The sequence below is a fragment of the Melopsittacus undulatus genome, chromosome 1 (genome assembly GCF_012275295.1).
Source record: "Melopsittacus undulatus isolate bMelUnd1 chromosome 1, bMelUnd1.mat.Z, whole genome shotgun sequence".
Classification (NCBI taxonomy): Eukaryota; Metazoa; Chordata; class Aves; order Psittaciformes; family Psittaculidae; genus Melopsittacus; species Melopsittacus undulatus.
In genome coordinates, this window is record NC_047527.1 from 102,405,489 (window position 1) to 102,420,430 (window position 14,942).

General features: G+C 45.5%; 1 protein-coding gene across 3 annotated transcripts in view; it reads right to left on the reverse strand.

The window, feature by feature from the left end:
* The window catches only part of XIRP1 (xin actin binding repeat containing 1), a 31,510-nt gene extending 17,109 nt beyond the window's left edge, over positions 1 to 14,401 (reverse strand). For 2 of the 3 annotated variants that reach the window (XM_031049829.2, XM_013129304.2), the window contains exons 1-4: positions 14,274 to 14,401; positions 12,942 to 12,996; positions 11,134 to 11,544; positions 10,685 to 10,766 (exon numbers count right to left, since the gene is read on the reverse strand). In XM_031049829.2, coding sequence (XP_030905689.2) covers positions 10,685 to 10,766; positions 11,134 to 11,544; positions 12,942 to 12,996; positions 14,274 to 14,401 — 676 coding nt within the window. Of the gene's footprint in view, positions 1 to 4,353; positions 4,505 to 10,684; positions 10,767 to 11,133; positions 11,545 to 12,941; positions 12,997 to 14,273 lie in introns of those variants that run through there. The other variant, XM_005150022.2, reaches the window with a different exon arrangement.
* Positions 14,402 to 14,942: the final 541 nt, after the last annotated feature.

Genomic DNA, 14,942 nt, shown 5'->3' on the forward strand with positions numbered 1-14,942 from the left:
CATGGGGAAGCTTTGTTGAAGGAGGTGAATGCTGAAGGTGATGTGGGAAGTGGGGAAGGCTCCCTGTTGCCCTGGTTTGGAGGCTGCTGGAAAGGTGAGTGGTCCAGGGATGCTGCACTGAAGGATATGAGGGGAAGGGTAGTCCTGGGAGGGTGAGAATTTGGGGGGAGGAGACCATGTCTAGCTGTTTCTCATTAGCCTCATAACACAGTCTTGAGGCTTTAGCACATGTTAGAATGTCAAGTGGTATTTTTTCCAAAGGAAGGAAAAAAAAGATGGGACAAGGCTGCAAGAGGGAACATCAGTGGAGTTTTAAGCAGCTCCTAGTAAAGACTGAGGATCAGTGATGCTCTAAACCATCCTGCTTATCCTCATGGGTACTCCCTCCTGGCCCCCAGATCACACTTTGCTCTGCTTGCAAACTGCAGTGTTTTCTCTCACTTTCAGTTCTACAAAGGTGAGTGAGGATTTGAAATTCAAGCTCTTTCTTTTTGCCATGGATTGGCTAATTATGTGAAAGAGTGGCAGCTGTAAACATGTTGGTTTGGTTGTTTGTTTTATTTTCAAGGAAGTCATCTGTTTTTCGACTGTTTTGGTCCAAGCTGACTTCTTGTTATAACTGCAAGGGCTAGGAATCCCCCTTTAAAAGTGAGAACTGAGATTTTCATACCCTCTCCAAACCAACTCTGTTGTAAAAACCCCCTTGATTACAGCTAGCTAACAAAATCATACAACTTAACAACACTTTTGTTCCTGATTCCCAGCTTACATGAATAGACACAGTCTTTCAGATAGGTTTGTACAGCATCATGTACAATAGATCCCTAATTTGGAGGCTGGGTATCTCTGGTATAGATTATGCAATGATCAATGCATGTCTTTTTGATGTTATTTATATTTTTTATATTTACATTTATGCAATTTATAAATTTATATTAAATTTATAAATAAATTTATATAATTTATATTTTTTATAGATCATTCTTTCTTGAAAGGGTTTAAGAAAGATTTTGCACTGTCTGCAAGCCATATGCTGCAAGCACTTGAGCAGCTCTGGCACATAGAGCTAATACATGAATTCTGGGTTGGGAAACGGGCTGAAAAGTGCGAGAACCAGAGGAAGGTGCCAAACAAGTAAGTAAAATAACATAATGTAACTAAACAGCATTTGTGTTGAAAAGCAAATAGGGTTTCAAAAACCATTTAATACTTTAGGAATTGTCTACTAAATTATAGTCAAGCAATTTTAATTTTGCGCATGGATAGAGTTGCATTTTCAAATCTGAAATGGGAGGGGGTGAAGGAAAAAGTGGTTACTGAAGAGTGTCCTGTTTCCTGCACTTGAGTTTCAGGTTCAGATCTCTCTACAATTTCCAGCACCTGTAAACTGGAGGTTCATGATCTTTAGTCACTTCTGCAAATGTTTTTGGCTCCTTCCTGTCAACTGGACTTTCCTTTGCAGGAACAACATCACTGACCCCAGGTAATTTAAACAGCTCCTGAGAAGAGCTGGGAAAATATAGCCTCAGGCAGAGCTGAGTATCTGCCCCAAGGCAGCTCAGGGCTATTTCTGGGCTTTGCAAAAATCTAGGAATGTGGAGGACTCTATTCCTGGTACCAAAAATGCCAGGAAGCTCTGCTGGGAGACAGCTGCGAGTGGCATTGCTGGCTGGGGATGTGGACTTCTCGAGTGGGCCAACTGCTGTGGGGCTGTGTTTCCTTAGAGAGGGTCTTTGACATCACCTGGGCCAGCTCCCCTGCTTTTGGGATACAAGGTGCCTACACAAGGCAGATGTAATCCTGACTATTCGTTCAGCATTGCCTCATTGTCCATGTTCCTCTACTATTTGTAAAAGGTTAATAACGGCTGAGAGGTTGTTTAATAAATCACTCCCCCATGCTGTGTATCCCTGGGATCTCGGTATCCAGCACTGCCCTCTGACATGCTGGGGATCGTGTATCACACCCTGGTCATACCAGCACTGTTCTCGTACCCTCCAGTAACTCTGTTATTTACACAGGGTTTTTTCAGTGGAATGGTGATAAACACTCCCACCCAATGTCTACCGAGAGCTGGTTTTATTTCCATGTTTCCCTATTTCACCTATCCCTGAATGCTGGCCGGCAGCAGGACTATTTTCATCCCTAACTCCTCTGTATGCTCTACCTTCTCCCATAGAACAGCATCTCAGCCTTTGCACACCACAATACAGGATGACCATTCATGATAGCAGCTTCCCTCCCTCTAAAACCCCCTTCCCAAGGGAAAGCAACACCCAGCTACCCACTGGAATAACCTCTATCTGGGGAGAGGGCTTCTTGGCGTGCTGTGAATACCAGACCTTTTAAGGGAAGCCGTCTCTAACCACCTTGAAGAGACACCTTGGAAATGTCTGCACAGGCATGAGCCTTGAGAGCATCACCAGCTGCACATACCGCCTGGGATGCAGAACGCAGCTGGGGTCAGGGCTGTGGCATGCATCTTTAAGCATTTCTTTGCCATGCCATAGAGTTTACGCAGGGACATTGCATGGATACCATGCGGCTCTGAGGAGATGTTGAGACCATGCCTTTGCTTTCTATTCTTGTCATGGTATTTCCATGCTGCTGTCAGCTCTTTATCACTGACAGCCAAGAAAACTTAATACTGTTTTGGAAGAAAGAGTCATAGCCCCAGAAAAAACTAGCAGTATCCTTTAAAGAGAAAACCCCAACCCACTTGTAGCTATTGAGTTTCCCCTGCATTTCCATTTGTTTCTGAATAGAGCAAACTGCCAGTGAGAATACTGGGTGGGAGAGAAATAGTTGGCTTTAAAAGAGTAAAATGCCAGGTTGTACAGTACTCAATGCAGGGATTCCTGCTACCATGTTCAGGCCCATACCTGGGGTTTTTGCCAGTGCCAAAGCAGGAATTTCATTCTCCTAGCAACAGGCTAGGGCATCTTTGCCTGTTTCCCCCTGCAAAGTAAGCTTTTGTATTCTGCAAAATACTGCACCTATTCAAGGGCTGAAATCAGCCTTTGTAGGATGTTCTTATGAATTTCCACCCATGCTGGATCCCTTAATTGCCATGAGTGGATTATCTCCACTTTGCCTGAACAAGAACATAGGTTTTCATTTTTCGCTTGTTCTTGTCAAGTGATAGCTGTACCAGAGGCATCAACTCCACATCTCTTTCCCTAAATCCGTTTTCTAACAAAAATCTGAATCTAGTGGGTGAAAACTGCAGACCCAGAGGGAAATGAGGGAAGTTAAAAGATTTCTGTTATTCTCACAGCAGTCAATCAGCAGGATGTGTACCTTAGAAAGAAACCTTAACCATCACCAAATGCATGACCAGAAAAATATTGCTTTCAACTCAGGCTGTTGGGGTCAGGCTCTTCACACAGTGACTGAGGGGCAGCACCAAGATCTGGACCTGGAGTCTGGCTCTTTTCTGCTGACATGGACCTTAGAGCTAAAAGGCCTCAGCAAGAGGACAATCGAGTACAAGAGACACACAAATGCACACACAGGACATTTTCTGCTCTGACTTACAGAATGGCACGTTTCTGGAGGTACTTTCCATACACAAGCACAAACAGGGAGTGGTATGGTAATATTAATGCAGCTAACTCAACAGGCTTAGGGTCATAAATACATTTCTCAACCATCCCTGGAGACCAGAAGAGGAGGAGGGGAAGAAATTCCCTCTGTAACTAATCTTACATTGCCTCCTGTGCCCTAGGTGTGTAAAATGAAGCAAAGCTCATTTCCCTCTGCAAAGTACACATTTTAATGCCTCCTGCCTACCAGTCCTGAACATGGCTTGGATCTGGAAGATGTCCCCTCCACCTGAGCAACCATCCAGCTCAACCAAATCCCTTACAGATCCTTTCCCCTATTGCAGGTCACAGTGACCAGAGTCATGGTAAATAACCCTATTTCTGATGGAAAGAATAGACACTGAGGTCTAGCCCTATGAATTTAAGCCCAAAAGTGAGGAATTACAATATTCCTAACAGGAATATTGACAGAGGAAAAGCACACATGTACAATGCTCTGTTTCTGCCTTGAACATGCCCAAATGCTCTGTTTCTGCCTTGAACATGCCCAAGCGCTCTGCATGATGATGCAGAACCAAACTGAAGCCACCATCCGTGGAATACAGAGACAGCAGTTTCTGCAGTAGAGGGTGGGATTTACCGTGCTCTAGGCCAACAAAATAAAATCCATGGTTTTCCATGAGCTGCAACATGGCTTTCATAAGATGAGGTGTTAAGCATCCTCATTTGCCCTGCATTTTAGCATCAGTCTGAGGTTCATATTCACACAACAGTTCACTCTGTTCTAAGCTACCCCAAAATTACTTACAGGGAGGTCTCAGTAGTCCCAAAAGTTGTGTCACGCTGTAGACAGCCCCAGTGGAAAATCTATGTGAAACTCGCAGCCGGACAGCCCTTAGTGTATCCTACGAGGAGCCCTGCTCCACTCCCACACCCTCGGTCCTGTTCACTGCCTCCCAGTCGTCTCTGACAGCTGGTTTTATCAGGGAGTGCTGGGCTATGTTGAGAGGATGAACTACGTGGTCTATTTTTGGGAAGAGTGAAATTGCTCTTCCACCAGGCTGAGTCAATCATGAGCTTTAGCAATCCTACACAGAGGCTGGGGAAGTCTGGGGGCCTGGCTTATATTCAGAACTTATTCATTCAACATACCCCTAATGTAATCCAGTACAGGACAGGGGATGCTTCAGGCAGTGGTGCAATGCGGAAGAGGCCTTTCCCTGACTCACTGTCATGTCCTCGGGGTGTGACCTGCAAGCAAGGCCGCCTTTGCCTCTAAAGCTAAAGTTTTAAGGGAAAAGTTGGGCAGGTGTCAGGTATTAGCTACATTTTCTGGTTCCCTATTTCCTCATCAGTTCCAATATTTTAGAACCAAGAATGGAAAAAAAAATATGTTAGGAAAGTGATGGGCAGCCTGTATACCAAAATGGATGATTGAGTTATCTGCTTTATGGTCAGATGGGCATCACCCCCATCCCTGCAGTCCCTCTGTTAGCAATGTGGTGCTGCAGGTAACTGCTTTGGATGGTGTTTGGAGAGGGATAGCAATAAAAGACTCAGCCCTAGAGGGCTCTCAATGCCCACAAAGCTCAGCTGAGTGGTACGTGCTATTTTGCCTATAAATGGTTGGTACAGAGCTGGGGCCCCTGCCTTAGCCGTGCTGATGTACAAATACAGACATCACCAGTGGCTCTGGGGCTTATTTAAACAGTCTACATGTACCAGGCCGGGAGAGCGATATGGCTGAAGTACCCAGAAATGTTCTCTTGCTGGTTTGCTTTTCTGACACCTTTAGAGAGTGAATGTTTGAGTAAATCACCACATGGCAATGAAAGGAGATATAGGTTTGGCTATGCCCATACCACAGGTCACCATCACCTGAGATAAACCACTCGCTCAGAGGTGCTTAGGATCAAAACCAGGGCAAGGGCCACAAAAGACCCATGCTTGGTCTCACCCTGTTTGTACCTTCCCAGGACATGGGACGGCAGTGATGAAGGAGAGATGAACAGACGTGAGCTGTGCTGGACCAGAGGGTCTCGCAAAAATCCTATTTCATCTGCCAGCATGGAAGCTTCTTAGCTTTCCTGTGTCCCAGTTGACAGTCAGAGATACAAAGTACTGGTACTTCCCTCAGGTCTTTCAGCCTCTCTGCAATGTGTCTGTGCAGTGTGCAGCACAGGGACATCTCTGTTACAGCCAAGCTCATTGGTCACATAAAGATCTCAGCAGCATTGTGCTGAGCAGATGAAGCTTGATCCCGGTCCCCAGAGGTCCATGATCTTTGCTCCAATGGGCCAAGCAACTCAGTGCTGCTGGTTTTACAGTTTGAGATTCTTAAGATTATTTAGTTCTCTTTCTGGAGTTTTACAGGGATGTTTGGAGAAGCTGCTACCCATCTTGTTTCCCCATGGTACCAGTCCCCTGGAGAGGATGCTATACATCAACCAGACTGCAATTCAGCTTGTGACAAGTTTTCTTCACCAACTTCACACCACATCACATTACGTCCAGCTGCAGGTAACCACCTGCTTCCACAGGGTTCCTAGAAGGGCCCAACTCCTCTTTTCTATAGCCCAGTACGGTTAAGCATCCTGCAAGGCTATGAATTACCAGTCCCTTGCTGCCTGCATTGAGCCTAGTGCCTAGAAAGGTCATCGCCCCTCCCAGAGTGATCTCCATGTTCTTTTTTGCTTCCTTCAATGAATGAGGATCGAATAAAAGAGTTAAATTAGAAAAGGGTGAAATTTAACTATCTAGGGGTGGTGGGAAACACAGCCCACCCTTGTTACTGCTGGGTGCTGAGGAGAAGACCATACATTGTAAGTGATGGCTGTGAGTGAGGCAGCACTAAGCAGCTGAATAGCTGCAGACTGAGGTGGTCTGTGCTGAGTGTATCCCATGATATGAAGCAGGCAGGGAGGGATTTTGATAGGAGGGTGATAGATGGGTCGTTGGTCGCCAGCCAGGCTGTGAGTCAGAGGGCTGGGTATGGCAGGGGCTGCCAGCAACCGTGTGCCCACTCAGGTAGCATGAAGTGGGTGGTGGGGGTGTCAGCAAACACAGCGGCAGGCTGGGGACTGAGGTATCTTAGTTATTCCATATGGGTGGAGGGACATAAAGGCAGGAGGTGAAGGGCAGAGCATATCAGCTCAATCAGCAGCTCATGATGGGCATTCATGTGTGTCCTTGCAGCATGCATGTGCCCAGCAGGAACACACAGGGTGCATGCATGTATTTATGTGGAGCTCTCTCTCTTTATCTGCAATATATATTTGCCTGTCTGTCTGTCTAGCTGCAACATACAACATACGTGTGCAGGGATGGTGGTCTGTCTGCATGCGTGGCTGGCTGTCCACATTCCTACTCTCTTTGTCTCCATCCTTAGGTGGAGGACCTGGTCTGCTGTGGGATGTGACTTCAATCTGTGTCTCCCATCAGTGCCCTGTGAACTGCTTCTGCAAGCCTGTAACATCTGAGCTACCTGTCAACTCTGCACAGCTCCCAGGTGAGGGGTTTCCTCCTTTTGTCTAAAAAACAGTGACTAATTAAAAAGCAGGAAATAGAAATAAAAAACCCATCAGTTGTGCACTGTGATTTTCTGAGAAGCACTGAGAGTGTGATAGGGAGAGATCAGCAGCACTTGACTGAGGTGGGGTGGCTCTTGCTGGGAGCTGAACGAAGAGGGTAGCAGTTGCTCAGGAGGAGAAAGGCTCTTTAGGTTAGATTGAATGAGAGCAGAGACTAGGGCTCACAGGAAAAGCCAGCTAGAAGGGACTACCCTGTTTTGACTGCTGCTGCCCAGCAGACCTTGGCCAGGCATGAGCAGAAGCTGATTGCTCCCCTGCTCTCCATGACTGCCTGAGAACATCTGCGCACTCCCATGTCAGCCCTCCAAAAGGTTCTGTGATCCCAGCATCCCTGACTAGCTGTCACAGGGGTTGGGAGAGGTGAAAGGGGGTGGATGGCACCTGCTTCTTCCCCTTCTGTTTGTGATGTGAGGTGCTGTAGCCAGAGGGACAGATGGATCTCATGGTTAAACACTCTAAGTTTCCCTCCTGGCTGAGTTGCAGAGGCACAAAGCACTTAGAACTGGACAGATTGGACACTTACAGGAGTCCCGACATTCAATTCCTGCTTGTCATGCTCATGAAAGGCAACTGCTGAAAGGGAAATGAGCTTTTAAGGATTATTTTGGCTCCAGAAGCCTGTATCATTGCAAGTGCCAGAGCTGCCTTGAACTCAGAGCCGTCTGTAGCATTAGCACGGCCTTTTATCTTAAATCAGCAGTTTCCTGCTGCCTTTCAGATCTTTCCAGTTCATTGGTGATGGTCTCCAAACCCGTCTGCTGAACAAGGCACTGAAGAAGGGGGGATGCTGGCTGAAAGGCCACGGAGAGGTGAAGGGTGATAGCCTGTCTCCACTGCTAGGGCTGAGACCCGGTGTCCGGTGGCTGCTGTGCAGCTTCACCCTTGCAGGGACTGATTTGGGGACCGAAGTGGGATGTTTCGTTGTCGCTAGATGGCACCGCACCCCCTTGCAGGAGAAAGAACGGGCGCTACAGCGAGCAGGGGAAAAACATCCCCTACCAAGCAAACGTTTAACTGAGCTTGGGTCTCCCTGCACGCAGGATGGGGGAGCCCTCTCCTTCGCCTCCTCTCCTTGCTGTGAAAATTCCCAGTAGGTAGAGGTCGAAAGGAATACAGAATAGAAAGGGGGAGGAGGGAATTAAATGCCTTTTGGAGGCTGCCTGGGTGCTCTGTAATTTGCAGTCATGTCAGGCTCCTGTTTTATCTTTGCACTGCACTGAGGTAACATCCTTGTGTGTCCTTCACCTGAAAACACTGAATAATGGAGCACGTATTAATACATACGTGCACAAGCATATGTGTGTGTGTAGGTGGGGGATGGCACGCCTGCATGCAGGCTGCTCTTTTCTCTTTCTTGGCTGTGATTTTCCTTCCTTTGATTGCCAAAATTCATTTAGAAGTTGTTAATTTTTAAACCCAGAGTACTCAGGAGACTCTACCTGCAGCAAATTAACTGGTGCCTTCGCTTTTTAATATTAAAGCACTCAAGCTTTCAACTATATCCCTTTGGGAAAAGCGGTTCCTTGATTTGCCATCTTCCTTCCTTGAAAGTATTTTGCTCTACAGTGTAAGTAAGTCTTCCAGTGCTCAGTTTAATCTCATTATTGTGAACTATAGCCACTTGGACCTCTTTAATTTGTGACTTGATAATGTCTTTGTTGGCAGCTTCCTCTGGATCATTTGAAATTGTCAGCATGGCTGAGGATGTAGCCCCACTGGTTTAGCTGCCTGGGAATGGGCTTATCTAAGGGGTCTAGCTGCCTTCCTATTTAAGCAATACTCAGGACTCCACCAGTGACTCAGAGGTCATGATGCCATGTCTGGGAAGAGGTACAGCAACCAATGCTTTGGCTTCATGTGTAGTTATTTGGGTCTGAACTGTTGCATGGGCATGTGTTTGCTGGTAAGCCAAATATCAGTCAGTAGAGCTGCTTTGAACACTGCCAAGCTGTTATCCTCCATATCGCAGCATCCCACACCTGAGAACATGCTCTGTGCTTAACCTTACAACATTGTGTGGCTTCAAACCATTCAAGACTGCCTTCCCAGTCTGAGGTCACTGTATTGTGTGGGTGTCCTCTCATCAGCCTTGGCGAAGGGCTGTGGGTGATGGTGAGTAGACCAAGAAAAGTGAAGGTATAATCTGAGACATGTCTTGTCCCAGAAGAGATATGGGACAGCTTGTTCCTGCACTTTTTTAGGAAGCATTACAACTCCTGTCTCTGAGCAAATCCAGCATGTACATCAGAGGTAGCTGTCATACTCCCAGCTCCCTGGCTGCAATTGCTTCCCCAGAGGACACCACATCACACAAAACCTAGCCCTACCAAAAGAAGCAGCACAAGAGACAACGTGAAGTGTTTCCTATTACAAGGCCTTTGAGTCAGGGGCTGGAGAGTGGTGTAAGGCTCTAAAATAGATCATGATTCATCATTTGCCAGCCAGAGGAAAAGATGTTCCTCGTGCTGTAAAAGGCACACTCCAGCTAATACCGTGATAGTGTCTAGCAGGATAGCATGGTGACTTCATGTGCTTTGACGTTAAAATAAAATCACAGCAGTGCTGTGGAAGCTTCAGCTTCTTCATTCATCTGTGTGCTCATGTGAGACACTTCTTTCCCATACAGCTGGGTAATTAAGTACAGTGTTCCAAATACAGGCAGCATGGGACTTACTTTTTTAAATTATTTCCCTTCTTGTGTAAAAGACAAGGAAGAGAACAAATCATAGATAGATAGAATATGGGGTCCCTGGATTCCTGATCCTGGCCCAGAAAAGGCAGGAGGGCCCACTGCTCTCAGATCCAGTCATGATAGGATATTTTGAGAGCTGTTTTTTCCTGCTTCAAATCAAACAGCAAAGTTTGGTAAAATTCAACCCTTTCCCATGCAAAGCTTCTGCTTGAATCTCTTGCTCTTCACAGATGCCTGTTGCCCTGAAATATCCTTTACCTGCTTTAGTCCCAATGATATCATAGCATTAGGGATCACTTACATGCTGTATCTTAAGCCAAGGATGACTGTGTCTAACACACCACTGTGCCAAATTCAAAAGGAGCCCAGCCAAGACTCTTTAGCTTGGTACAAAAGAACCTCTCCTTTTTCCTGTTCTCAGGGCTGAGGTGCAGGGAGATGTTACTTATCCCAAACTAAACATGGATGTGCTTTTTGCCTTGGTGTTTAATACCAGCTATTTTAAAATGCTGGGATAATAGCATAGGGAGAGTCAGCATGGCTTTGTGGACTCATCACTGGCCCAGATCCCAGCTGTGCTGGGGTTTGCCTGCTCTGTACAATGGGACTGATCAGGGCTGGAAGGCTGCAGTCTTGGGGTTGTTCACTTTCTGTGCTTCCTATCCTTGGCCACACTCCTGCATGGCCAGACCTCGCAGTACCCACACCATCCCTAACCAGAACTGTTAGTCTCTGCTACGGGACTACATGGGAAATACAACTTTGCACAAGGACCAAGTAAGCTCTTCCCAGTTGCAACTACAGAGCCAGCAGTAGAATAGCAATGATGAGTGGTAACCAAAATAAATCCAACTCACAGCTTTTGCCCGTGGTTGAGTCATCAGCTGTATCTAGCACAGAGGAGATGATTGCCTGCTTGCGGTGGGACAGCTTCCCTTCCTGTTTGGGAATGACAACAGGGAAGCGGGTAAATGCCCATAAATAGAGAAAGGATGCACAAAGCCCCAGTGCAAGGAAGGGCAGAGGCCCTGAAGTTGCCTCCACATATTGTGTGTGATTTGGAATTCTCTTCCTGTAGACCTGACCCAGCCTTGGGTTTGCTCTGTTCTCCCCCAAGAACAGTGCTTCATCTGCTCCTCCTTGCCTCCATAGAAAGTCAGGCTTCCACAGGGCAGCCCCCATGCCCAAGGATTTGCGTCAGTGAATGATATAGTACCACCATGAAGCACAAGTATTTATAAGGATGATTCTGGACACCCAAATTAAATAAATGTCCAGGAGCTTCCTAAGAAGAGCACCTACTAACCTTTGCAGTAGACTCTTTCCATTTGATGGTGACGGGACTCCTTTGTGCCTTCCTCTGGATGCTCTGAAGAGAGGAAAGGAAGGATGGGTCTTTGTGGGCTTTGGTGTCCATGCTCAGGGACTGGATTGTTGTCATGATTCTAGCATCAGCCTCCCTCTTCCTCAAAATGCCGTTGGGAGATGATGTGTTCAGTGAAGCAGAGGGTAAACTCTTACACCACGGAGTGGCTTTAGGAGTGTCAAAGATGCTCAGGAGTCCTTTGAGATTTCTTGTTGGGGCACTGATATTAGGGAAGGGAAGATCTTTCATGGACTTGTTTGAGCACATACCACTGGGGTGGCTTTGAGAAAAGGCATAATTCTTCCCCATTGGACTGACATTAATTTGTGATAGATATCTTCTCTCCATGAGCTAAAAAACATGAAAGAAACATGAAAATAGACTCATAGCTAACTTCAATAATATAGCTTCTGAAATCCTTATTTCCTGCTTTTCTATCCAAGCATTACATCTGTTGACTTTTGGGGACCAAAGAGTGCCCCATCTCTTTCTCCTCTCTGTTCTCTGGAGTAAATGTGAGGGACACATCTAAATTCCATCTCTTTTTGAAGTGTGGAAGAAGTTTCTGTTATGCCTATTTCCAGTGCAGCCTCCTGATTTGTTCATGATCATGCAGGAAACCTTGGAGTAGTAAAAATATGACCAATGGCTATCTTCCCTCCTAGATCATTGTTTTATCCCCGTCTCCATCCTCTTTCTCTAGAAAATTGGGTTTCCAAACAGTCAGGAAATTCCCCTCTCTGTAATTTCATAAGAAAACTCCAGTTTCTTAAAAAAATGGACTGAAAACAATTTTTTTTCAGATCTGTCTTTTTGTAATGAGGTGCAATTCAGCTTTCTCTGATCAGTGGGAATCAACCCTGTCTTCAGCAAAGAAATTGGATGAAGTCCAGAGCATCTGGCTTCCAGTGTGTAATTTTATCTTTGTTATTCCAGGTTATTAAAGGCCCTTATCACAAAGCAGGACCCATCATGCAAACACAGAGCCAAGATCTGCACCTTCTACCAATGAGTCTACAATCAAAATATGCTATAAAGAACACTGGTAGGGGGGATATGCACCTTTGTCATAATGTGGGAACAATAGTCACAGCTTCTAGTTAAGGGGGAATTCAGCTTAAGATGATGAAATGTAGACACTTAAATGTGGGTGTGAGAAAAATCTACTCATGAACTTGATGTCTAAGTCCCACTGCTGTCAAAAGCACCAAGAAAGTGATTTCTGCACTCTAGGGTAAGATAACAGAAATTACCCCAAGTATCTGTGTTCGATAGATGCTTAGTGTCATGTTAGATACATGGAGTAACTTCAAAAACCTCAAGCTGCTGATGGAGGAGGGCAGAGATGCCTCAGTGTTGTATTTGTCAATCCAGTGTGTTTGTCTGGGTGCCTTGATGACTTTGTGTGTCTTTGCCTCAGTCTGGAACCTTCCCTTGCTTTTTAACCAGTACTAAATCCTTTGCCAGGTTTTACACCTCTTGACTGTCTTCCATTAGTGTCCACCTCTTCAATTTATTCACTCCAGAGCAATCTGAATGTTATATATGAAGCTTACATGCCATCCTGGAGCATCTTAGACGTGTCAGTCCATCTGTACATTCTAAAAGAGGGTTGGATATGACCTATCCTGAGATGTCCCCAGAACAGCATCAGATATTAAAAAAATCCCTAGGTTTTTTACAAGAACTGGAGCATTATGTTGTTAGGACATGCTCTGTCCCACCTGCTTTGAGCCTCTGGCTCTCACCTTGGGATGTTCCTGCTTAGACATGTTGCTTTTGCAGTCCAGGATGCTCTGGTACCTACAGAGAAGACAGGAGATGTCACCTTAATCCCTTCTTAGCCTGAATGTATTTTTACATATAGCAGACAGGTTCTTTCTACTTTCCCCTACTCTCTAGAAAATACTAAATCAAATAGACTTCAAATGCAATCTTGAAGAGTGAGACCATGTGAATCTCCCCACCCCCAAGCAGATTGGGTTGAGGTCTAATGGATTGGTTCATTTCAGTGCTGCTAGATCCAGCATGACCCCTCTCCTCCCAAGCTTCATGGGGACGTGTTCTCAGAGCACCCATCTCCCCACTGGTAGAGTATGTGCTGAGGGGTTGTATCGGCTGAACGTGGTGTATTATTGCACTTTGCTGATACATGGCATGCAGCTGGAGTCAGGCTTTCCAGAAGGTCAACACATTGTTTATTTATTCAGCTTTAACCTAATGTAAAGGGATTTATCAAGTCAGTATCTGACCTAATATAGCACCAGCGATGAGTGAGACCTTTGTCGAGGAAGCCACCTTCCTCCTCTTCCTTGCTGTGGGAAGTGCACTTTCAGCTTTCTCCAAAGACCCTGCCAGATAGGTGACTATTTATAGCGAAAACTGGCCAAGTTTGGGATATTCAGAACTAAACTGTCCCAAGGGGAAGTTCAAGAGACTATCTTGACAGCTGCTCTGTCACTCTTACGTTGAGGAAGATGTACTTCAGGTTCTGTTCCTAATCTTATTTGTCTCACTCTAGGCAATGCTGTGGTCTGATCTCAGTTATGGGCTGTAACCAGAAGGGAAATTAGCCCTTAAAGGGCTCGGGTTGAAATGTGGCTCTCCCTGGAGCATTTTGGTTAGAGACAGTTGAGAGAAACCAGGAGGGGATGAAATGCCCATAGCCCTCTTATTTCCCTATTAGCTTATCTTTCCAGCATTTGCTTGTTTCCCTCGTGGCACCTTACAGACTATCAAGATAAAAGATTTAGTTATATATCTGGGAATGCTTCTGTCATTAGGGTCAAGGGCAAATTCTTCCGTGTCATTGTATTTGGGAAAGTTTGTTGAGTGCGTCTGGCTTTTAAATCAGGATTTGCCTTCCAAGACTTAGTAATGCATTGGTAATATATAATAGCTAAGAGCAGTTACGGCAGGAAAGTACTTGCTTCCATCCTCAGACCTGATGTGCTGGGACACTGTGCTTGGGAAAGACCTTATCTGAGTATGATTTGTTTCTCATGGAGATGGGAAAAGGAAAATCTATCCTGGAGCCCCCCAGCTCTAAGGTGAGCTGCAACCATAGATAACCCCCCTACCTTGCAACCAGTTCAGAGACGGACACAGATTTTCTCAGCACAACTGCTTTGTACTCTGGATTGCTCCTTGGAGAATGGCACAGAAAAGGCAAAGACTGAGCTGGCCTCAGCTTCTCAGCTTTTTCCATTTTCTCTGTCTGCTGGCATTGAAGTGAGAGAGCAAAGGTTACAGTGCTGGACATGAAGATCCAGGGAAAAGAGGCCAATAGTTATTGCATTCATCTCCACCCATGGGATCGGTGCATCAGTAAAAGGCTGTGGGACAAATGGTGTCTTCACTGATACATCTGCAAACCTCATCACGTAAATTCACTTTTGAAAAAATAAAATAGGGTTAAAGAAGACACAATTTAAATTCAATTACTCCTACGGAGGGAATGGGTCTTTTCCACCTTTGCCTACCACTATTTTCGTTCTTTTAGATTTCTCAGTTCATCTCTGTAAAAGGGAGGGAATAAAAACCAGATGAACTTGAGCTTTAAATAACTTAAAAATGATTTGATGAAAATTTTTGTATGTGTGTCATTGGTTAAAATTTTCTTCTGTTTCCAATGTTGCACAGACCCAAACCAGATTTGAATTCAGGCAGTAACTGGAGAATTAAGCACCTCTTGGGCTCTTCTGCCAAAAATGATCTTGTTTTCCAGCCTTCAGAAATGTGTAGCATAA